The sequence below is a fragment of the Uloborus diversus genome, chromosome 1 (assembly GCF_026930045.1).
Source record: "Uloborus diversus isolate 005 chromosome 1, Udiv.v.3.1, whole genome shotgun sequence".
Classification (NCBI taxonomy): domain Eukaryota; kingdom Metazoa; phylum Arthropoda; class Arachnida; order Araneae; family Uloboridae; genus Uloborus; species Uloborus diversus.
In genome coordinates this window covers 82,179,296-82,203,917 of record NC_072731.1, presented here as the reverse complement: position 1 = coordinate 82,203,917, position 24,622 = coordinate 82,179,296, and the positions used below count along the sequence as shown (strand labels likewise).

The 24,622-nt window shown below is 32.6% G+C and overlaps 1 protein-coding gene across 4 annotated transcripts in view; it reads left to right on the top strand.

The window, feature by feature from the left end:
* Positions 1-24,622, top strand: part of LOC129234678 (leucine-rich repeat-containing protein 49-like) — a 98,444-nt gene that overhangs the window by 27,927 nt on the left and 45,895 nt on the right. For all 4 annotated transcript variants that reach the window (XM_054868723.1, XM_054868721.1, XM_054868722.1 and 1 more), the window contains 5 exons: positions 5,502-5,568; positions 8,248-8,391; positions 16,389-16,450; positions 17,375-17,522; positions 19,880-19,963. In XM_054868723.1, the coding sequence (XP_054724698.1) occupies positions 5,502-5,568; positions 8,248-8,391; positions 16,389-16,450; positions 17,375-17,522; positions 19,880-19,963 (505 nt within the window). The remainder of the gene's footprint in view (positions 1-5,501; positions 5,569-8,247; positions 8,392-16,388; positions 16,451-17,374; positions 17,523-19,879; positions 19,964-24,622) is intronic.

Here is a 24,622-nt window from a genome sequence, read left to right as displayed (position 1 = left end):
GGAGTGACACCGATTTTTTTATTTCATATGTTAGACGAAGATGTTGGTTATCAAACTTAATTAGTTTCAGATTTCTGCTATGAGGGCGAGAGTAGTAGTTAGATTTTAAACATTTGCATTTTTGTGAAATTTATCACATAAAAGTTCCAATATCTTCTGGCGCCCTTATAGTGACACCAATTTTATTACATATTTTTGATGTATGCAAGTGTAGCTAGGAATCTATGTAAAAACGTTGGTGTCATAATGAAGGTGCTTTGAGAAAATTGGCATTGAATTTAGTAAAAAAATTCATTTTCGGTCATTTTTAAACAGAGTTTGCGGCCGTCGCCCTCGTAGTGACACCGATTTTACAGCTGTAATAGTATCTAAGAAGACCATATAGTAGTATAGAATTTAAAAATCAATGTCATTATAGGGGCGCTTAAAGCAACAAGAACTTTAAAATCTGCAAATTTGAAAAACACGCAAAAATGTGCCACGCCCCCTAAATTTAAAAATTTAATTTCCCAAAAACGGTAAGGCAGATAAAGCTCATATTTTGCACAAACATTACATTCATGATAAGGAACAACATATGTGAAAATAAGAAAAATTAAAAATGTCAACAATCACAAATGCTGTAAACTGGTTTGGGGTCAAAATGTCGCCACCGAAATGTCGCAGCCAAAATGTCGCCGGACCAAAATGTCGTCGATCCAAAATGTCGCCGGGCCAAAATGTCGGCGGGCCAAAATGTCGTAGATCCAAAATTCGCTCATTCAGTTGGTAAGAAAAATGCAAATGTATAAAAATGCTGTTTAACACCAAATTTGCAGAATAAATGATTACTGCCTTTTAATGAATGTCTCCGTTAAAAATGGGACAGGACTAACTGAGTTTCTTGATAAATTTTAACAAGATTATTCCGTTTTGATTCGCAACTCTCGGCTGTTTTTCAGCAAACAAATAGAATACAAGCGTTACGTTATCTTATTTCTTGTGACTCGCTATCTACCAACTGCAAAACGTTCTGACGGCATTCAGTTCTGACGTTCGTTAAATTATTTTAAACTTTTCTTCAAGAATAGTGTGCGTTTGTATGTGACCGATTTTTTTGGGGCCATTCTACGTCAAAACCTGTAGTAAGAATTCGAACGATACCCGCAAGTATCCATATATGATTTAGGGCTGCGTGGTTTTTTGCGTAATTCGTTCAAGATAGTGGAGTAACTGAGCGTTTTCATCGATATGCGTGACTGTCATTGCTCAAAAAATGATGAACGGAATCAAATAAAATGTTAGGAAGCAGCAGGGGGACAGATTTTGGGGCCAATAACACCAGAGGGTGGAGCAATCGAATGTTTTTTTTCCCTTTCTTTTTTATTATGTGTGACTGATATATCTCAAAAAGTAATACAGTAGACCCTCGTTTTCAGCGGGTTTATTTTACGCGGTTTCGATTATACGCGGTTGAAGATTTGACACCTTTATTTTATTTACGCAGATGAGTTTCGATTTTACGCAGATGCGGCAATGCAAACAGGTAACATTTTCCTCTCTTTCAGAACCCAAGCTCCTAAAGATTGCAGATTACACGTAACTAACTGCATTTTGGCGTGCTAATAATCAAACTTGGGTCCTTGGAGACATTTTATGCGATTGGTTCCAGAGCTTTTTCCATCAGAAGTAAAGTGATTAAACTCACACAGTTCAGAACTCACTGGAAGAAGAGCTTTTAGGAGTGACAAAGGAGGTCAAAACCAACGAGGATACCGACTCCGGTGACACACAACCAAAAAACGCTCACATTGGAAATTTTGAACCATTCGTAGACAATAGAAATGATCTTTCAGATTTGTTAGTGAAGGAATATTCTATCAAGGAAATGATGCAAGTGATCATGGATGCGTTAATGCTCCACAAAGAATTAGAGGAAAAATTCTTAATGACTACCAAAAGACTATCATAGCCAGCTCTTCTTCATAAACAGAACACGAAATTAGTTTGTTTTCTTTATGCATATTATGCATAAAAATCGATATAAGTACACATTAAACTTATTATACAATTAGTCATCACTAGAATAAAGTATTTTTTTTATCTAGGGAACCTAATCCCTATTTTGACACTAATATTAGGTCTCAATTTACGCGGTTTCGATTTACGCAGCATTTCCGTGGTACATAACCCCCGCGTAAGAGGAGGCTCTACTGTACGAAGGTTAAAACAAAATTTGGTTTACAGGTATATCTTAAAGAGCGAGTTGCTCATTTATTTTTGGCTTAAGTCATCCCAAAAGGATGGATCACCAAATAATTTTTATCGTTTTATGTGACTGCTATATCTCAAGAAGTAATGCTAGGATTCATACAAAAATGTAGTATACAAGTGAAATTAAACGAAAACAAGCCTTATTTTCGTTCTAAGTTGAGTTTCGTAACCGTTTATGTGAGTTAGTGTAATTAAATAAACAATGAAAAATATACCGAAATATGAGGGGTTGAACATGATATCAATAAAATCTAATTTAGCTGTGTATTTCTCTCATTTTTGTAGCATTTTAACTAGCGTGGCTGTTAAATAAAAACAGAGTTTGCATTCTTATACAATTTGCGTAGTAAAAATTCACTAATTAAAACAGCAATTTTTTCTGAGAGAGAAAAGCTTATTTGTTTATTATTAATATTATCAATATTCTTTTCTTTCTGAATTACCAAGCTATATTGAGCTGGAACTATTACTTTTTGAAACTCATTTTAAAAATAAGTCTAGGTCAACATTGATCTGAATAATCTCATTTATATCAGTTATTTCACCCTACATTATGAAATTTTTTCTTTTCTATTTAAAATTGGAAAATGTGATTAGCTGAAAAGCACTACTTCGCAAGCATGAAAGTATCCTCTTGAAAACGTTCAATAAAATAGCTGTTCTGAAATTGTCCCTTGATGTGCTATCGAATATATAAATTTCATGAATGTTGAGAATTGAAAATATTTGTCATCGCGTAGAGTCGTTTTTCAAAAATCTGAGTGAAAGACACCTGTTTTAGCAGTTACGGGTTTCATTGATTTCAGAAGATTTGACGGTGAACATTTCGACGTAATTTCAGAATTTTACTCATAAGAGATGGGAGTTCCCACGGCAATAATCTGTCATCTCTGTTAAACACTTGTTTTGCTGTCCCAATATCCCGGTCGCAAAGGACATACAAACGTCCTCTCAGAGGAAGGTCTCGAGCAGTCTTGTTAAACTTCTTCAGTTTCATTTCCAGAAAAAGTCTCAGAACAGTTTCAATCTTACTTTAACCAACGTATATCTCACTGAAAACGTATAGTGTTTTTTTTTTACAGTTCTTAGGGTGATGTTAATAAATCTATGAGAAAATTAAATTTCATTAAGATACTTTTCTACTTTATTTCCACCCTGGCCCATGATTTTGAATTTTTCCAGTGAAAGGGGAGAGGGAGGATAACGGGGGTATAACCAATGCAAATTTCATAGGATTGCTATAAAAACCACTTCCACTTGTATAAAAAAAAATCAAAATCGGGGGCCATTCCGCCTGATCCCCTAAATGACTGACTTGTCGCTACCGTAATAATATGCTAGAGTGAAGGAGTTATTTGTTTTTACTTCATTACGCCAAAAAATACAAACCGCCTATTCACTTGCGATATTCACATTGCGCCTCGCTATTCTTTCATTCGCGTTTAGAACAGTTTAGTTTTACTTCCATATCAATTTTTTGTCTGAATCCTTGCGTTACATCTTGATCCTTTGCGTTACATCTTAAGTATTATTATTAATCAGATTAAACAAGAAAGAGAATTCCGTTGCAGCAGCCTATCACATGTTTACGTTTGTAGTAGTATACAGAAAAACATATTTTTTCTGAAAACTATTAATTGTCTGGAATTAATCTGATGTTTACGAACTAAGACAGGAGAAAACGTTTGAAATTTTTGAAGGAACTTACTTTGAAAGGCAATTAATCTTCTTTTGCAACTTTTATGCTGAAAAGCATTGACGTACATTTAAATTTTTCGTACCAATTGACCTAACGAATTTTGGACCGGCAACATTTTGGACTAGCGACATTTTGGACTGGCGACATTTTGGGCTGGCGACATTTTGGGCCGGCGACATTTTGGGCCGGCGACATTTTGGGCCGGCGACATTGTGGACAGGCGATATTTTGGACCGGCGACATTTTGCACTGGCGACATTTTGGGCCGGCGACATTTTGGTCGCGACATTTTGTCCCGCGACATTTTGGGGGTATACCCTGTAAACTGCCCGCTTCTTACAGACATTGGCTCTTAAGACTAAATCGTAGTGTTAAAATACGAATTATGTTTCATAGATAAAGAAAATACTTTATTCTAGCAATAGATAAATGAGTAATAAGTTTAATGTGTACTTATTCCAATACATATGCACAACATGCATGAAGAAAACATGGATTAACTTAGCATTTATATAAAAAAAAGCTGGTAATGATAATCTTTTGGCAGTCATTAATTGTTTTTCTCTGTAGTTCTCTGTGATGCATTAACGCATCCATGATTACTCGTGTCTCTTCCATGACAGTCTTCCTTCACAACAAATTAGAAAGATAATTTGCCATTCTCAAGGAATGGCTCAAAATTTTCAGTGTGAAAGCTTTCGGTTGTGGGCCATCGGTGTCAGCATCCTCATCCTCCTTTGTCACAAGATCTTCTTTTTGTGAGCTCTGAATTGTGTGAGTTTAATGACTTTACTTTTGGAAAGAAGTCTGGCACCAATCACGAAAAGATGTCTCCAGTGACCCAAGCTAGAGCTAGATTATTAGCAAAAGCATGCTGAAATAGTTTATGGGGTGTTATCTGCAGTCTCAGGAGTTTGAATTATAGAAGAGGGTAAAATGTTATCTGTTTGCAATGCAGCATCTGCGTAAAATCTAAACTCATCTGCTTAAAATGAAATACAGGTGTCAAATCTTAAACCTTGTAATCAAATCCGCTTAAAATGAGGGTCTACTGTATTTTCTCATGAAATACCCATTCATATTTTATTGGTCCTCAGTTTGTTAATGTAGAAAATGATCTTTAATCTAATGGAAACAAGGTTGGTTAGTTTGGGAATTTTTTTCTCAATCAAACTGTTTTCAATTTAATCTGGGCAACTAAACACAATGTATGCCAACTAACCCTGCAAATGCGGTTTCAAGAACTTAATTTATTGCATTCTTATTTCCTGCATTGTAGGTTAGTTTGAACATAAAAGCTTCATGTAGCTCAAATAAAACTCCTGTTTAGTGCAGTCACTGAAGAAAATGTCGTTTTTTTTTTAATATAAAATGCGTCATATTAGTTAAAATGTAAGCTGTTTCAATTCTTATTATTAAGCAAAACAAATTTTTTTTAAATAATTAACAGAGTTCAAGCGTCATATATTTTAATATATGTTCTTGAATTTGATTTTGATGCATTCATATGAATGGTTGTCACTGTTTTGAAATTATGTTTTCTTCCTAGGATTCATTATATTGATGGTCTTCAAAACTTAAACCATTTGGATGTTCTTGATCTTAGTGGAAATGAGGTATCTTTTTAAAATTTAACTATTTTCATGATACAGTGGTCGCTGCTTATTTGAATCACTTTTGTTCTAAGCAGTTTTGATTCCATAAAGCGGTTGATTCAATAAAGCGGCTAATTCAATGAAGTTGGATTTTGTTCTGTTTTTAAAAATGTTATTTCATTAAAGCAGTTGATTCAATTAACTACTGATTCAATTAAATGGCATCCACTGTATATGAAATAGAATTTAATAATCAGTGCAGATTTTAGATAATTGGTTCTGTATTTTACTCAAAAAAACCATCAATGTGGCTTTTTTTAAAAAAAACTCTAATAACCTTTGACAGGGTTCACATTAGGGACAAGACTAAGGCAGGATTTCCCACCCTAACCAAAATTTTAAGTTGGATTTTTAAAAATTGAAATGGGAGTAGTATTTATTTATTTGTTTTTTTTTTTGGTCAAATTTATTGCTTGAACTTTTTAGATAAATGTTTACTTTGATAAAATGTTTGTATTTCATGTAGCACAAAATTTATTTAATAGGGTTGAAAGATAACGTTTGGTTTGTTCGCTACAACAAAGAGGCCTTTAATTAGCTCAGCAATATCAGCTAATTTTTTTAAAGAAAACCTAATATTAAAATCTCTTTCAATGTTTGTTACAATGGCAAGTTTCTTTTATTGAACCGATCATTTACTAAATGGTGTGTTAACGAAGTTGTTCCAAAAAAAAATCTATCAATGCCTTCAAAAAAAAAGTTTGAAAATTGCAATCTTGCCAACAAATGACTATTGGTGCAGCTTTGGCTCAAAATGGGTATAAAAATGATTTTGGCTTCGTGCAACTAGGAGCAGAAGATAAACTCAAAGTTCCAAAACTGTTTCAGTGTTCAGTAAACAAAAAGCATAAAGTTATTCTTAATCTTTTCTTCCTGTTTCTTTGTGGCTAAATTCATAGATCTTCAGTTTATTAATAATAAAAGATTTTTTGAGGAGATAATCATAGACCATCGTTTGTCCTAGAGTGAATCCTGCCTCTGAACAACATAATCTTCAAACAATAACCACTTTTCCTTCGTTCAGACCATTAACAAATAAATGGCATTAACCAAAACTTCTGTACAGCCAGGGCCATATTAACATCTATTTATGCCCCAGTCCAAACTTAGAGATTGCGCCCCACATATCTGTACTCAATCATAATCATATCCCCCCCCCCCCCCCCCAGCCATTCTCAGATGCTTAGCAGCATCCTGTGGTACGTCACAATTTCATGCTCCCCCTGTTTAACAAAATGAGGGATGTATTTCTTTCTTTGTCTTCCTTTGATGCTAAGAGGACTTATTAAAAAAAAAGAAACCACAAAAGGTCTGATTTGGTCAATCGAAGGATCTTTTTTAACTAATTAGAATTTTATGAGGGTCCTTTTTAACTAATTAGATTTTTGTGAAGGGTCCTTAAAAGGACCTACATTTCCACTGGCCAGACCCTTACTGCATCAAATTATAATTTTATGCAATTTAAAAAAAAAAAAAGCATTCATTACTGTAGATATCAATAAACTTGGTTGGTTGATACTGATGGTTATGAATATTAATTAGTATCTAGTCTCTGATCACGTTTTTTATTTTACTGTTCATCAATTATGTAATAGTTTACTTTCTTATATTTCTCTTTCTTTTTATCAAATAAAACTTTTAAAATATAGCAATTGGTTAAGGAGCTCATAATTGCCCTGTTTTTTTTTTTTTTTTTTTGAGCAATCACGATTGCTTATTGCTTTCATTTGACTGTTTTTGACGTTCCTTTGATTTTTCCCACCGCCACCCTCCGCACCATCACCGTCGACCGGCTCCTCACGATGCTGCACCTATAGCGAAAGCCGTCTCCAGGTTGCATCCATGTCCCACACACACGCACACACATACACAACTACACACACATAAACACACACACACACAAACACATACACCTACACACATATACACCTACACACACAAGCACATACACACACACGCATACATACACACAACTACCCACACATTCATGCCTGCACACAGACACAAACACATACACCTACACACATATACACCTACACACATATACACCTACACACACAAGCACATACACACACACGCATACATACACACAACTACCCACACATTCATGCCTGCACACAGACACAAACACATATGCTGACATACACATACGCATACCCCCCCACACCCATACACATACCCCCCCCACTTATGCCAGCACACAGACATAAACACACATACCCCGTACACACAACCCCCCCCCCCCCCACACACACAAACACACATGCCTACATACACACACTCGTGATTGCGAAAAACATAATTTGAATTCAAGATGTCAAAATTCAAATTAATTTTTTTTTTTAGCTATATAGTTAAATTTCCCTGCAACAAATTTCAAGAGAGCTTTTTTTTGCACATTTTGTTGGTTGTTACAGGAATTTCGTTGCAATGGAATTAAAGAAATGTAATGGCAATTAACATGTGACTGAGCAACTATTACCTCGAAATGCATAATTCATTGTTTTAGTATTTGCTGTAATATGATTTGACTGTGTTATTAATATGTTTTTGAAAGAAATTATAGAATACTTAAAAGTTTTTCAAGCATTTCTTCACTGTGTACATTCCTTTCATTAGTTTTCTTTTTCTTTTTTTCAGATAAAAGAAATAACAAATGTTCATCATCTCCATGAGTTAAGAGTGCTAAATCTATCATCAAATCATATTAACCAAATTAGTGGGTTAAGAGGATTAAAATCTTTGGTTGAGTTGAATTTAAATAAAAATTTTATCTTGGAAGTAGTAAGTAACAATTTTGTATTTTTACTTTGTTAGAATTTGTATTATGTACATGCAACATTACCATTAACATACTGTAACATGATTAATCTTTATATATATTAATAGGCAAGCCGTTTTTTTTTTTTTCGTTACTGGATTTCTTCTCTGTTTGTGAACCGGTTTCCTTCATTCTTTTTTTGTTCAGTAGCTATTGTCGAGTTTTAGTGTCATCAATGCAATTTTTTGAAATTGAACGCTAATTAACAGAGATATTAATAAAAAATGCATTTTTGTCCTAAATGGCTCTTTTTACGCGAAATGATGGTCCAATTTTTTCGAATTTGATATGATTGGAAAGGTTTTTAAAAAATACTTGAAACAAAGAAATTGTCACAGCGTCCAAGGTCTAATAACCTAAATCCACTAGAAAAGAAGTTATAAGTATTTTTTAGTTAGCGAAACTCGAACATTTTAATTTTGACTCTTTTTTATTTTTGAAATATTTTTTGAAGCATGAAACATTAAGTTTTAATTGATTTTTTAAACCACTGTTTCTACACAAAAAACGCATTTTAATGCTTCGAGCTTGGTATGGTTGGAAAACTTGTGAAACATACTTTGAAACACGTCCAACCCGGTTTTACAGTTCGAAAACCCGAACCAGCAAAATTGACTAGAAAAAGCACTAGAAGCAATTAAAAGTTAGTGAAAATTTATTTTTATTTGCTTTTTCATGTGACATTGTTAGCGTGAAAAAATTGCTCGATAATATTATGTGTTGCATTACTCGCTTGAAATTCTTGCATTTGGTATTATTATTGAGGCTTTTTGGGTAACTACGGGCATTTAAAATATTTTCATTTTGATTATGTTTTCGCGATTTTAATATTTAAATAAATAATTTTCCGTAGTGAGGGAGGACCTTTCAGTTTCGATAAAATCACTTTCTGAAAACACAGCTCCCTATAATACTACATGCATTTGCTATCACCACAAACAGATCTCAAGGTGAAACTTATAATAAAATTGGCGTATTATTACGACCTCCAGTGCTTTCCAATGGAAATTTTATATTTAATGGCAAAGGCTATGCTACTTTTACAAAGAATATTGTTTCTACAGAAGTTTTACTAATTAAAAGAGTTTTACGGTATCATTTCATTCAGGAAGACTTCCACAATTGTGAAATTGGCGAACTTTGCCCATTGGTGGCAAATTTTTGGCACCAATGCCAGGGGGAGAAATATTTTTCTTTTTCATTCGTAAAAGAAGAGTAGAAAAATGTCTATTTTCAAGGAGCTGACTACAAATGAAGTCCCTCTTTAAGGTGGGTTCATTAAATTGTAACCACTCGAGACAAATGGGAGGAAATAAATGACAAGAGGGACATACAATGGGGAGAATGTGAAATCAACCTTTTTTGATAAGAATGTTTATGAAAACAGTATGACATATGTGGTAAAAGGAAGAGGGGTTATGGTGAAGTGTGAAACTTGGTGACAAAGGGGAGAGGGACCGAAAATTTTGAAAAGTGCATTAGTCTGTTATCTCCTAGACCGTAAACAAATCACAAACACAATTTTTTTAATTGTACTGTTATTGCGACGTCCAGTGTGTTTGAATGGGCAGTTTTTAATGTAGCAATTAGGATTCATTCACTTTACTGTTTGAAATTTTATATTTGCAATGGCAGAGTTCAAGGTAACTTACTCGATAATATTAAACTTTTTGAAAGAAATATTGTTCATGCAGAAGTTTTACGTATAATCTAAGTTTTGCAGCATCATTTCATTTGGGAAGATTTCGATAATTGGGTAATTGGCGCTCTTCATCTATTGGCGTCAAATTTTTGGCACCAATTGCAGCACAAGAAATGTTTTTTCTTTGCTTACGTAAACAAAGAGTAGGGAAATATATATTTGCATACGGTTACCACAAAACGGGCTGTCCATAAATGAAGCCCCGCTTTAAGGTGGAGTTCACGAAATAGTAACAGTTTGTGACAAGAGAGAGAAAAGAGGGACATACAATGGAGAGAATGTGACAACAAGCCTTTTTTTAATAGGAATGTTTATGGGAAAACAGCGTGACATGTGACAAAGGGAGGGGGGATGTTGAAGTGCTAAACTTTGTGACAAAGTGGCGAGAGGGTCAAGGGTGAAAAGTGTGACATCAGTTATGCACCACCCTTAATCATAAACAAATCACAAAGATGACGTTTGTTTAAAACTATACTATTATTGAGACGTCCAGTATTTTTGAATGAACAGTTATATGTTGCCACAAGTAGAGGTTGCTCATTAGTTACTTAGAAATTTATATTTCTAATGAAGAAGAAGCAACTTACTCAATAATATAGACGTTTTATAATTAATATTGTTTACACAGAAGTGATATGTATTAATTGACTTTTGAAGCTTTATTTCATACAAGAAGATTTTGGAAATTGGATAATTTGTGATTTTTATCCATTGTCATCAAATTTTTTGTTTCCAATGCCAGCGCAAAAATTGTTCTCCCTTTGCATACATAAACAAAGAGTAGGGAAATAGGGGAAGCTGCTGTACCCACGGAAAAAATTTACTTTTCAATTTTTGCTGGTCTCTGGGAATGGATAATTAATCGGAACATTTTTCTGGCAGTATCTACAACTTATCATCCAATTTGGAAATTTTTGTCAGGTGAAAATCTCAATGCTTTCAAATTCAAAAAAATTTTCTTAAAAACCATCTTTTTTGTCCATGGGTACAACACCCCGTTCACTCTGCAGACAGGTGCCTTTCTACCCATGGACATACAAAAAAATAATATATAAATAGGTCTGAAGAACCCAATTATACTCAATACATTTTCATAAGCCATTTTATATTGAAATACTTCAAACATCCATTGAGACAGATCAGGGAGACCAGAGAAAAGTCAGGGAACTTTATATCGCAGAAAAGTCGGGGAAATAATCTGGGAATTTTGAATAAGTAACAAAAAATCAGGGAAAATTGATTTTAGGAAGAAAAAAAAGATTTTTTTTTTACTTTACAAAATTAAGTACCCCCAATTCCCTATGCATTTTCTGCCAGTTATCTGTTCAAAAAAAAGTAAAATTAATGAGGTGCGATTATACACTGCCGCATATTTGTGCATCTTTTTCCTCAACGTCTAAGTATTGAATCTTACCTAACCACAGGATGAACTTCCTAAGATTGCTTCTGTGTCTGTTAGGTTGCTTATTTTATCTAGCTTGAAATTTCCTCTTACGCTTTCAATGCTACATAAAATAAACAACCATACAGGCAGAGGAAGCCTTCATTGATGTCTTATTTCCTTTGCCTTTATTCCATTGTCTCGAAGTATTTAGCATACTGTAATCACAATTTCTAGAAGAAATCTTTGGTTTTTGAATTGATACTACAAAAGCTTAAAAGTTATTACTTCTTTGCGTTTTTAATTTAATTGCTAAAACTGAACTTTCAATAAAAGAAGAAACTTTGTTTTTTGCCGTTATACTATTTGTTGTCACCGCAGATTATAAAGATTTTCTTCTCTTCAGACTTAAGTGATTCTTTAATTTTATAACCAAGTTGTATTCTTCTTTTATATATTTTAAAATTAACTAATTGCTTTTTTTTTCTTTTTTTTGTCTTGTATTTCAGAGTTGTTTGTTACAAAAGCAATCTAAGATTTTTTTTCGTTACATACTGAAATCATTTGAAATAGAGTTAACTTGTGTACTTAAGTAAATATCTTTATTTTTTTATTGTTAAAATGCTGTATTCATTCATTAAAACTAGAGATGTACCGAGTAGCACTTTGGCCGAGTACCGAGTGCTCGGCCTTTTACTACTCGGCCGAGTACAAGTTCCAATTATGTTTTAAGAAGAACCACAGACACACATGTGATGAATTTTGAACTTATTGGAATAGTTATATAGACCTCCATGTCCATATAATAGTCTTTAAAACTAAATTCCTGCTGAAATTTAATTACGCATTATTTAAAAAATTTTGTTTATATATATATATATATATACAGGCCCGTGTCCAGATTTTCATAAAGGGAGGGGTTTTGAAAATTATAAATCTTTATCTGAGGGGGGAAGGGTTCAATCCCTCACAAACTTAATTTTTACCTAAAATTTCCGATCAGTAATGGCATTTCTTTACCTGTAAGAACGGCTCTGCCCCCACACTACCTCCAAGCTCCGAAGAATAACTCTTGCTGCACAAGTGTGACCTAGTATACAGCTTCTTTTTAATAAAACCTTATCAGTTTTATTGGAAAACCTTGTTCGTTTTTTTTTAATCAAATTGGTTTACTACGCGGTATATTGCAATTAGTATTAAAAACTGTCCACAGAATCTTTTATATTGCAGCATGTATTACATTCTGAAATAATGTTTAATCAACTAAATAAGAGCTTACTGCAGATGCAAGTTAATTACCAAACACAATCATTAATGCATAAGTAATATTAATGCAGTTAAGTAAGATTTTTAATTGACAAATCATTGAGATATTATTCCACCATAGTTTTTCCAAAATATCATTCTAGTTTGTAAAAAAAAAGAGGGGGAAGGGGAGCTTTCTTTTTGAATGCACTGCACACAAACTTTCACATTAAAAATTAATAAAAGTCAAATATACATTCTCTTGGTTTATTATTTCTCCGCAATGGGAGGGGTTTAACCCCTAAAACCCTCCCCTTAGACACGGCTCTGTATATATATATATATATATATATATATATATATATATATTTGTCAAAAAAAATATATATACATACATACATATATATATATATATATATATATATATATATATATATATATATATATATATATATATATATGTATGTATATATATATATATATATATATATATATATATATATATATATATATATATATATATATATATATATATATATATATATATATGTATGTATATATATATATATATAGATATATTTTTTTTTTTTGACAAAAATTTTACAAAAGAATTATTTTTAAAATTAAAAATAAATATAAAAGGCATGATTGATCAAGTTGGAATTAAAACAAATTATACCAATCTATTTTAGTTCTTGACCGGCAAAAATAAATAATTTTTAAAAGCAAATAAAACAAATGTGCAGGAACACTGCACACACGTGTTTCTGCGTTACAAGGAACGTCTTTTTCAATGCATGAAATGTGAGCTAAAGAATGTAAAGACATTCGGTAAAAGAATCCGACTTTTGTCGGATGCCTTTAAACAAGCTCACATTTTGTGCTTTGAAAAAAGAATTACTTGTAATGCCAAAACACGTGTCTGCACTGTGCTTTTAACGTTGTTTTATTTCCTTTTATTTTTTAAGCAAAGGTATTTTTATATTTCTTATAACTAATTTTTGTTTGTAGCAAAAACCCATTTTTAATATAAAAATTCCATATTTTCTGTACTTACTTTTTTGCACAATTTTTAATAAATAAGTTTTATTAATTTTGGGGACATTAAAATAAATATTTATTCCATTGAAGCAGTACAAACTTCATTATTCTGAAAATTTAAATTTGACTTGTAAATGATTGCAAAATATTATATGTGATTGTGCTTTTTTATAAATTTTAATACCTTTCTTGGACAATATTCAATTTTTTTTGCAACTACTCGGTATTGGCCGAGTATCTGATCAAAATTTGGGCGAGTACCAAGTACTCGGTACGTCTCTAATTAAAACCTATGTTCTTGATTAGAGAAAAGCTCCCTATGAATGGATGTCAAATGGTTTCATCTGTTTTGCATAAATATGTCAGTTATATAAGAATAACTAGATTACTTCTATTCTTTCACTATTACTTGATATTCTTGCAACAATTATTATACTGTTTGAAAAATTAGTTCAAAATAATTTCAATTACTTTTTAGTTCTATCGTAAATACGCATATGTTTTTAAGAGTAATTTTAATAGTTTCTTAAAATTCTTATGCTAAGTGGTTTCTGGAAGTAAAGTATTTTTTTAAATATTTTCTATAATCTTTCCATGTAGAAAAATTTAATATATATTTTTTCCCCAAAAAAAATTGACTTAATATGTTTTTTTAAACCATTTTAATAAAAAAGTAGCATCTATTTAAAATATATCTTTAGTTCAACAACTTTACACAAATTAAAACATTTAAAATACTGCATTTTATACAAACATACAATGAATTTCAAGTACAGCAAAGAAAGAAAACCATTATCATTGGTAACGTAAATTAGGGAAATTAGGTGAACTTAATCAGGGAAAAGTCAGGGAACTTTTTTTCGCAGTTTCTGTTGCCACCCTGATTAAATAAAATATCCAACAGAAATTAAACTTTGAAAATTAATCGAAGGTTTTTTTTCCTTTTTATTTAATTTTCCTTATTTTTCAACATCAGTGAATTCTTAAAAAAGTTATTACTCTTAAGAGTAATGATGTTATGAGTAATTAATTTGTTTTTAAACAAAAAAAATCTAGATTCATGATATTATGACTCTCTATGTACTTACATAATAACCTCAATTTATATGCAAATTGAAACATTGATCCAAAATTTACCCATTACAAAAATACTCACTTTAGATTAAGCCAACAAAAATCTTTAAAAGTCGACTTCAAATGAAAACAGGTGGGATTGACAGTCTGTAGATCCTACAACACGTGGGGCTAACTTCAGCATTATGTCTTCAAAGTCCCTAGGAGACTAAAAATTGCCATCCGTGGGTACAAAGGTACGCCATTTTGGTTTTGCAAGCCAGTCACATCGACAGGACCACAGTTTTACATTATTAAAAATCAGAAACAAAACGTTCAAAATATAGGGAATCATGATAACTACAACAAAAATGAATAATACAATCCACGACGGATGAAAAAAAAAGAAATTGCTCATGTTTTTTTTTTACTTAGACCCTACCAAAACCGAAAAAATGTGATAGAATCTTAAATGTTCATTTGATGGCGTTGAAACTTCCTGGGGTACAGGAGAGGGCTGTGATTGAACCCCAATTAGGATCTCTCTCTATGATACCCAGAATTTCCAGACCAACATCCTTAGGTACAATCGTCCGTGGGTACAGCAGCTTCCCCTATCTATCTGAATAGGGTTAGCACAAAGCAACATGGTATTCAAAATACAATTATTCAAGCCAAGAATTTGACGACCACACCTATTTCTCAATGGGGTTGTTTCCTTCATTCAAAAGTATTACTTTTAGTCACTAAAATTGATAGAATAAGCAAAAAAAAATAAATAAATAACGAGGAGCCAGAAAAAACTTTTAGTTTCCCAACAGTTATTTTTTGTTAATTTTTTTAAATGTCCGATTTTGGAAATAAGGCGTGTTCTTTATGACGTTACAAGTGATGTACTTCAGTGCTCTACGCGCTAAATGTTTACGCTTTGCTGTCAACTGTGTTTCCAGGTTATGATAATTTGTGCTGTGTGCTGATGGCATGAGTGAATTTTTGGTGCCATGTGCAGAAGCATAAGAGATGAATTTCAGTCTGTGCACCAATTAAAACAATTGTTAAAAAATATTAATTATTTTAAAATTACTTAAAAAATAATTAAAAACCCATATTTTTAAGCATGCTTTTTCAGATAATTGGAAATGAATGGAGAAATTTACTGCGAAAAAACCCCTTGAATTATCCGGCATGCCGGAAAATTTGAATTTCCGGCATGCTGGTCAACCTTGCTTTTTTCTTACGTGCTGGATAATGCAGGGTAATACGGTAGTGAATAATTTAAGTTCACTGCCAAGATTATTGGAATCTGTTTTCATCTTACATACTATGTTACTATGTATTTAATCAGTTATGTATTTTTATTTTTATTTAAATCAAATTTTATATTTTAGTTCTTAAAAGAACTTTATTTTCATTGGAGAAACTTGTTAAGCATCAATATAAATTTTCAATAAATCTTTCATTTTTCATGCAACATAATTTTCATTGTACCAATGTACAAATTTTTTAAAGTTGTTCTTATTTACTTTTTCTTTCTTCAGACTGAAGTAGATGTGTTGCCTCGTCTGCAAAGACTGTTCTTGTCACAAAATTCTATTGAAAGGTCTGTCTTTTGAAACATTTATTATTTCTTGCTTGCTTTTAGTTATTAACCTATAATAATAATGCAACTAATTTCAATCTAACATTTCCACATTTTATTAAAGCTCATGTTCCAAATTGTTGCAGCAGGTTGTATTGTGAAATATAAAACCTAAGGTATTTTGTTGACGCCAATAAGAAAAAAAAAGGTCATTGTTATCATGGTGATAACATTTCATCTCTTCTACCATTGTTTATTGCTCAATGGAGGGACCTTAATCATTAAAGAATATTATGTAAAGTACTTTTATAAAAAGTTCTTATTGATCTACAAGTTGCCCTTCTGGAAAAAATTCCTGCTTCTTGTACATTAAAAGTGCTAGTCAAATAACAAATTTTCAATATTTGAGGGTCTTAGTCCATGAAATAAAATACTCCAATATTTTCAATAAAATTTGAATAAAAATGTATGACATATATTTAATTATAAATTAAATTGTCATTTGCTTCTCTTGATTTAAAAGCAGTTTTTGTTTTCTTCAGATTAAAAAAAAAAAAGAAAACATCCTATTTATGGTTTTATTTAAATTTTAAACAAGGAAATATTTATGTTATGAAATAATTGTTTATACAAGAGTAATGAATATTAGATATTAATAAGAGTAATTTTTAAATAATTTTTTTTTTACTCTTCTTCATTAGAATTATTTCTGTGTTTAGTATGAACTTTTGCTATAGAAAGAGAAAACATAAATTTTCAATGTGAAAATTTAAGTTTGAAACTTTTTTTTCACAATACTTATTACAACAATACCATCACCATACTTATTTCACAATACTTATTAAAGGTACTCAGTTTACTTACCTTTTGAGGAAAATTTAGAAATTTTCAATCATTTTGGTCTCTCGCCCTTCTTAATGCTTAGTCTATATCCGCTGATTTTAGGTTTGAAGACATGTACTGTGTCAGCAACGTTCCATTACTTTGTGATTTATCTTTAGAAGGCTGCCCAATAACTGTATTTCCAAATTATCGCCATCTCATCTTGTATAATATACCACAACTGAAAGTCCTGGACACAAGACGAGCTTTGGTATATTTCTCTAACATTCTTTAAATTCTATTTCTGACCAAAGTTGATAAAAAAAATCCAATAATATTTCAAATTATTTCTATAATAATAACTTTGTTAATTGTTTTATCTTTTCTGGATTGCAATACTTTTATTAGTGCTTTTTTCCCTAGTATGTTTGAATGTGTACAGATTTTTTTTTTTTTTAAATCTTGCATGTAAATTATTTGCTTGCTTTTAACATTATTTAATCAGTTTAAGTGCTTGCTTATCTTTGATTAAAATTTTTTGATACTTCAACCTTCTATTTTATTTCCAGATGGTTTCAATCAATTATGAAGTGTTCTCTCAAAAATATTAAAGTAAAATTTAAGCAACATAACAATTTTAAGCAATATTTACAGAAATAAAAGCTTCATGTTTCTCTACAATTTGTTTGTTGTTTAAACTCTAATTACATCTAAAAAAAAAGAAAATGAATGTTTGTTTATGTGTGTTAAACTGCCTATAAAATTTCACTAAAAATTTCATTTTGTATCAACACTGCATGTTTAGACCAGTTTGAAAAAAATCCGACTGATATTTCTTTTATTTTAGTAAGTTTCTAAGTTGAATAAAAAACAAGTTATAAGCTTTTTAATTTGATAGTGGCCCTGTAGTTCAGCACTGCAACACCACTGAATTTGGCATTCCAGGTTCTCTGAATGTGTGTAGCTCAGAGGAACCCAAGAAAGTGCATGGAGTACCCCCCTCCCCCTCCATCTTCCACCAATATCCTGATTAGGCTATGGAGCATCATCACGTACCCATTGTACAATCCAGACTTGGCAGCAAATGACTACCACCTTTTCCTTAAGTTCATAAGTTGAAGGAACATTTGTCTGGCTGGTAGTATGGCTAATGGGATAAACAGTGATATTTAATTATTCCTGAATTACATGAAGGCAAGCTAGTGTGACACAGGTATTGTAAAACTGTTATAGTATCTTCAGAAATGCATCAAACAAATTAGTGGTTATGTAGAAAAATAAAGCATTATTCTATCTTTGAGATGATGCTACTATTATAGAAAATAAAGGGTTTGTTTTTGTAATGGTTGTTTGTATTGCCCTCATGTATTAGGAGTTTCATTACAAGTAATGCTGTCATTTTATTATAATAAATAAATTAAAAAATGGGTACATTCGTCCTAAAATTTTATTTTCTAAAATTACTGATTTGATTATATGCCGTTTGGGATTTGACACCTTTTTTTGTTTTATATGGATGAGTTTTGATTTTACTCAGATGCAGCATTGCAATCAGAGGAAACATTCCCCTCTTTCAAATCAAATCCCCTGAGATTGCTACAACATGCAATGAGCAGCATTTTGGCATGCTAATAAGTAAGCATGGGTTGCTGACGACTTCTTTTTTGTGATTACTTCTTAAAATAAGGAGTTCTGGAACCAAAGTTATAACTAATACAAGTCAAAGCTCATTGAAAAAGAGCTTTTAGAAGAGACAAAGGAGGACAAATTCAGCATCAATGACACACAATGAAAAACTTTCATATTGAAAGTTTTGAGACCTTTTTTGGCAAATGATCTTTTAGATTTGTTAGTGAAGAAGGATCTTGCTATGTAAATGATGCAAGAAATCTCCGATATGTTAAGGCCTAACAAAGAAATGCAGCGAAAAATGATTATATACTGCCAACAGACTCATAACCGGATGTTTTAAAAACAATAAAATTCTTCGTATTTTCTCTATAACATGTATCAAAGTAATTACAAATTCACTTTCTTGTATATTTAACTACCCTTAGGATCAAGTATTTTTTAATCTCTGGGACCAAATCCCTATTTCAGGACTAATGTTAAATCTTAATTTACTCAATTTTGATTTACATAGAACATAACCCTCGCATAAAACAAGGGTTTATTGTGTTAGAAATTTCTACTTGAATAAGTTTCCTTATAATATACATAATTTTTGTTGAAAAGGGGCTGTTCACAAATGATGTTATTCTTTGAGGGGGAGGGGGTTTGTGAAGTTGCGGCAGTTTGTTACAAGGGGAGAGACAGATAAAAATATTTGCCACATAGCATGTGTTTTTGTAAAAATATGTTTGTAAAAACTTTCCTTACAAGTGAAAAGGGGGTGGAGGGGGGAGAATGAAGTGTGACACTTTGTGATAAGGGGGAGGGGGCTCAAAAAGGTGGAAAAAAATATAATTTCGTAATTTCGAACATGGGCACTGGGCAGTCCCAAATACAAAAAGAGGCATTTGAAAAACAAAATAATATGTATATTTCTAGCAAACAAGTAATTTTTCATTTTGTAATTTTTATCGCATGCATAAATTGTGTTAATAAAAGAATAAATTTCTACTACAGGATGAGGAAAGACGCACAGCTCAAGCCTTGATGCGCAAAGAAGAACAGAGAAGGCAGGAAGGTATCCGTCAAGCAAAAGTCAAAGTAAGCCATTAATGCTAAGTAGTGTTCTTTTTATGAAGCATTAAGTATTTTCTAACAAATATTGCAAGTGAATGAAAGAAAAAAGCATTTTTTAGTCAAAGTTCTTGATCATAGAATTGCCTTGTTGGAATTTTCTCTTTCAAAATTTTTTTAGATTGAATTTTCTGCTTAGTGGAATCATTTTCAGACAATGATTTTGATAAGTAAAGTAAGTAATTGATAGCAATTAGAAGTAAGTAATTGATAACAATTAATGAATCTCAAACATTCTTAGCTAAATTTACTTATTTGAGTCAGACGTACTAAGTTTCAAAAGAAAATGAGGAAAATCATATTAATGCATTTAATATTGAATATTTCTATCAACTTCTAAAACTTATTAATCGTTTAGCACAGTAAGGTTCTTGTCTAGTAGAACCAACCAACTAAAACTTATATAGAATTCTTAAAAATAATCGATTGTTGATTTCTACAATTTTTCAGAAGTTCACTTATAAATTGCAGTGGTGTTGCACCAATGGTGCATCCAGAAATTTAACTTTAGGAAGGAGGGCACTTAAATTTTTTCCCCATTAAAAAAATTATCATCAATCCCTTAACTGTCTTTACCCAGAAATATCTCCAAGCAAAATTTATCACACACATTGTATGTGGAGAGCATGAGCTGAAAAAACTTTCGATTTTTCAAAGGAGGTCTGTCAATACTCTGAAGATGAGCACGTAGAAATGGGCCGGGGGGGGGGGGGGGGGGTCCTGGTCTTCTCCCCCAGAAAATTTTCGAAACTCACAACTTTTTTTCTATTTCTGTCAGTCAAAAAAGGTCTACAACTAAAGTGTTTTGATGACATGTAAGAGTACATCCCATCTAATGGAGTGTATTTTAAATGAAGTAAAAAGAATTTTGTTAAAAACTTGATAAATTAATATTTCTGAACAAAAGTCCGGTTTCGCTTGCGTGTGGGTGTGTGTATCTCATATTACTCCTTTTGTGCAGTGTTGAATTTCTTTCAGCAAATCATCTTGTGAAGAATTTCATTGTTTTTTGATGCCATAAAAAAGACTAGAAACTGCTTTTCAATTTTTAATCATTGTACTGAAAAACATATTATATAATTAAAAACAGAGTGTATGTATGTATCTATATATGTCTTCCGAGTTCAGGGTTTCCACAGGCCCTCAAAAGTCCCTATAAAGGTCCTATTTGCAAGCATTGTTTGTAGGGATCCCTCTAAAGGCTATATTTTGTAGTCAAAAGCCCTAAAAAGTTATCAAAGGCCCTATTTTTTTAGGATTTGTGTCATTCTGTGTCAAATCAACAAAAAACAATTTCTCAACTTGACTTCTCAGATTTTCATAACTTTCCGACACCTTACTCTTTGATGCCTTAAATTTATCTATATTTTTCAGAAATCGATTATTTATAAGTGATGTGTTATTAGTTTCTGGAGTTTGTTAGACAGCACTTTTTTTTTAAACTTGCGAGCAGTTAAATACTGTTTAAGGCTTTCACGGCCGGCGTCAATATGAGGAGATAATATTTCCGGGCTTATTGGCCATGGTCTAATTGGAGTAGAAATTCCAGACGTCTCGGCGTGCTTTGCTGCAGCCATCATCAGTGGTTTGAGTTTGGTGAGACATGGGTTTGGTCTCACTAAAGCCTTACAGGACTGTTGGGTAATTTGTATTTACCTTAAGTTCATAGAACTAAATAAAAGGTTTACAGAACCCCAACATAAAAAAGCCGTGCAGTCTGCCAGTAAGAAACAAAACATACTCAAAATAATTTAAATAAATAACATTTATTAAAAATATCACAGTATACAACAAGAAAAATTTGTTAAATACCAAAATTAATTTAGATTGTAAAACCCCCCAATTATCACAGAAATTTCAAAGTTAAATTGTTAAACAACCAATTTTAGAGAAACGCGAAACATTTTGGAAAAATTGTAAAATGTCACCTTCCTGCGCTAAATGCGCATGTTTACATTGCTGAAGAATTCTGGACAAAGCGTAATCGAATTGTAGATTCATCAAACTGTTCCATCATTCACCGGCCGATAGGCTTGCTTGGTTCTAGAAGAACCTTTTCATATACCGGAACACCAACTTGTGCACACACTGGAATACCACCGGAACCTTCAGGGAATATAGTTGGAACATCCAGGAAATCCAATCAGGAAGGTCACTCTGTAGGACATCGATGATTTCAATCTGATGACAGTTCCATTCCACCATAAGAGCACCGGTAAGTCAATCCAGGTATAGGCCAAGTTTAAGAAATAGGCCTAGTTGCAATGAGCTGCATCTTTTGATAATCTCCCGCGAACACCTTCAGCAATGGTGACATTTTCCCTCCACAAAAAGGAGTAATTAAAAACATTTTAAGCAACAATTAACATTGAGTAAAACTTATCTCAAGCCCTGCTTGAATTCAAAAATGTTGCATCAACAACGGCTCGAGCACGCTGCAACTTACATCAAGGACAACCAAGTACTGTTGCCAAACCGTCAAAGACCAATCCCTGATTGGTCAACAAAAATAACAAGATGCCAATGGGGAGTAAACACAAACAATCAAGTGAGCACTGAAAATATTTCGATCAATCTATTTATACGTTCCATGACCGCGATACGTCATCCCATGACACACCCTACTTTGCATTTGCCACTCCGTGTCTGTTGGGTTTTGAAAAAACATTCATTGCCGAATTTGATGTATCAGGTTCTTTAGTCAAATATTTGATTCTACCCTCCTCGGCTAATAACTCATCTTTTACTTTGGAGAAGGTAAACATGCTTCCATCCCACCGGTAAATAGCCTGGACAATACTGTCAAAGTTGGAGGGCAGATACCGAATCAATTGAAAAGTCCGAATCTTTTCTTCCATGACATAACCATTATCAACAAGTTGTTTATGGATTCCCCCCAACTTTGCAGCGAATAACCCAATTGATTCGTTTTCATTTAGTTTACATGAAAAGTAGGACTCCCATAATGTCGCCATCCTGGCCAGAGATGGGGGTTCAAAATTACCTTTCAGTGTATTCCAAGCTACGCTTGGGTCTCCTATATCATCTATCAGTCTTTTTACGTCGCCTTCTAAATTTAAATAGATTATTGCCAAAGCTTGACCACATCTCTTCCAGTCAACAGGGTTGCCACGCACCGGGAAAACCTGGAAATGTCAGGGAAAATGAAAAATTGTATATTTCCGATCGTTCTTAGCGCGGCCTGCGGTCTATGACGTCAAAAAAAAAAACCTTTCTGCCTTGTTTTTTTCGCCGTCATTCCCTTTCCATTCGTCGTTTTGTCATTCCCCTCTTTCTTCTTCCCCCTGCAGTTCTTTTTATCAACAACTCTGTCATTGGCCAGTGAGCTACTATACAGCTCAATGCCATTGGCACGTGCGCCATAGCAGTCGGCGTGCACCATAGCAGTCAGCGTCGGACATGCCCAGAAGGTACTTCTTTTCTTCCTCCTTAAGCGCTGCTTGTTTACGTCAGCAGTTCTGAAGTTGTTATGATGCACAGCACGTTGTTTTGTCTGGGAGTGCCGACTGAAGTTTTTAATGAGCTGCAATAATCTTTTCATATTTTATATTATTTCTTTAAATTAATTAATGAAATCGTATTATTCTAAACAATTTTGTTCTGTAAATTTAGTTCATGAGACAATTTTAGACTTAGAAAGTTTCTTTTTTACAGAAGTATCGCTAATCTTTTAGCATTTTGGTAGTGATCTTTTAAGACTTCCAATGCGCTTCTTTCAAAATAAAAGTAATCCGATTAAAAAAAAATCTGCACATCAGAGAAGTTTCTGATCAATGCTCAAACTTTTAACTTTATGACAGGGTGCCCACAGGAGTGATTATGGCGCAAGTTGCGCCATCAAAATTTTTTTTTTGGGGGGGGGGGATTTTTTAATTATTTATTTTACTTTATTTTTATTCAAATTATTTACTCATATTATTTTACTTTAATTTTTTCATCTGTGTGTGTGTATTTTATTGGGGAGCGAGCACACTTTTTTTTCAAAACAATAATAATTAAAAATAATAAATAGGTAAAAACAAAAACAAAAAAAGAGGCTTAAAAATAAAAAAAAAGCGCTAAGGCGTTCAGAAATATTGGGGGGGGGGGGGGAGTTGTGCTATTGAACTTGGGGGGGAGCACCCCTGTTTTATGAGCAACAAACAGAGGAAATATGTGAAGCTAAAAGGTGCATGATTTTTTTACAGGCCAAAGTCTAAAAGCGCTTTGAGTTCAATGGATTGGAGGTGTAGAAAGCAATAATTGAAAAGGTTTAGGTTTCATAAGTTTTAGTGCAGATTATTTTAGCAATTAACTTTATTTTTGTGATACAGATGTCACAATTGCTAACTCTGCAGCTCTTTCACTTGATGTAAGGCAGTGGCTCCTCGCTAGTGAAAATTAGATATGCTACATTTACATTAATTGTTTATTACAGTGATTTGCTTCACTTGTGTTAGTACATTAGGGTAGTTCAAAAATACACTTTAAAAAAAAAAGGTTTCTTCTAGAAAACAGGACACCACTCAATGTTTTTAGACTTGTGGATAGTAAAATACTGGAGGAATTTTAACTTCCTATTCCAACTGAAAGAGGATGCTCGACCCCCTCCCTCAAACTTCATAA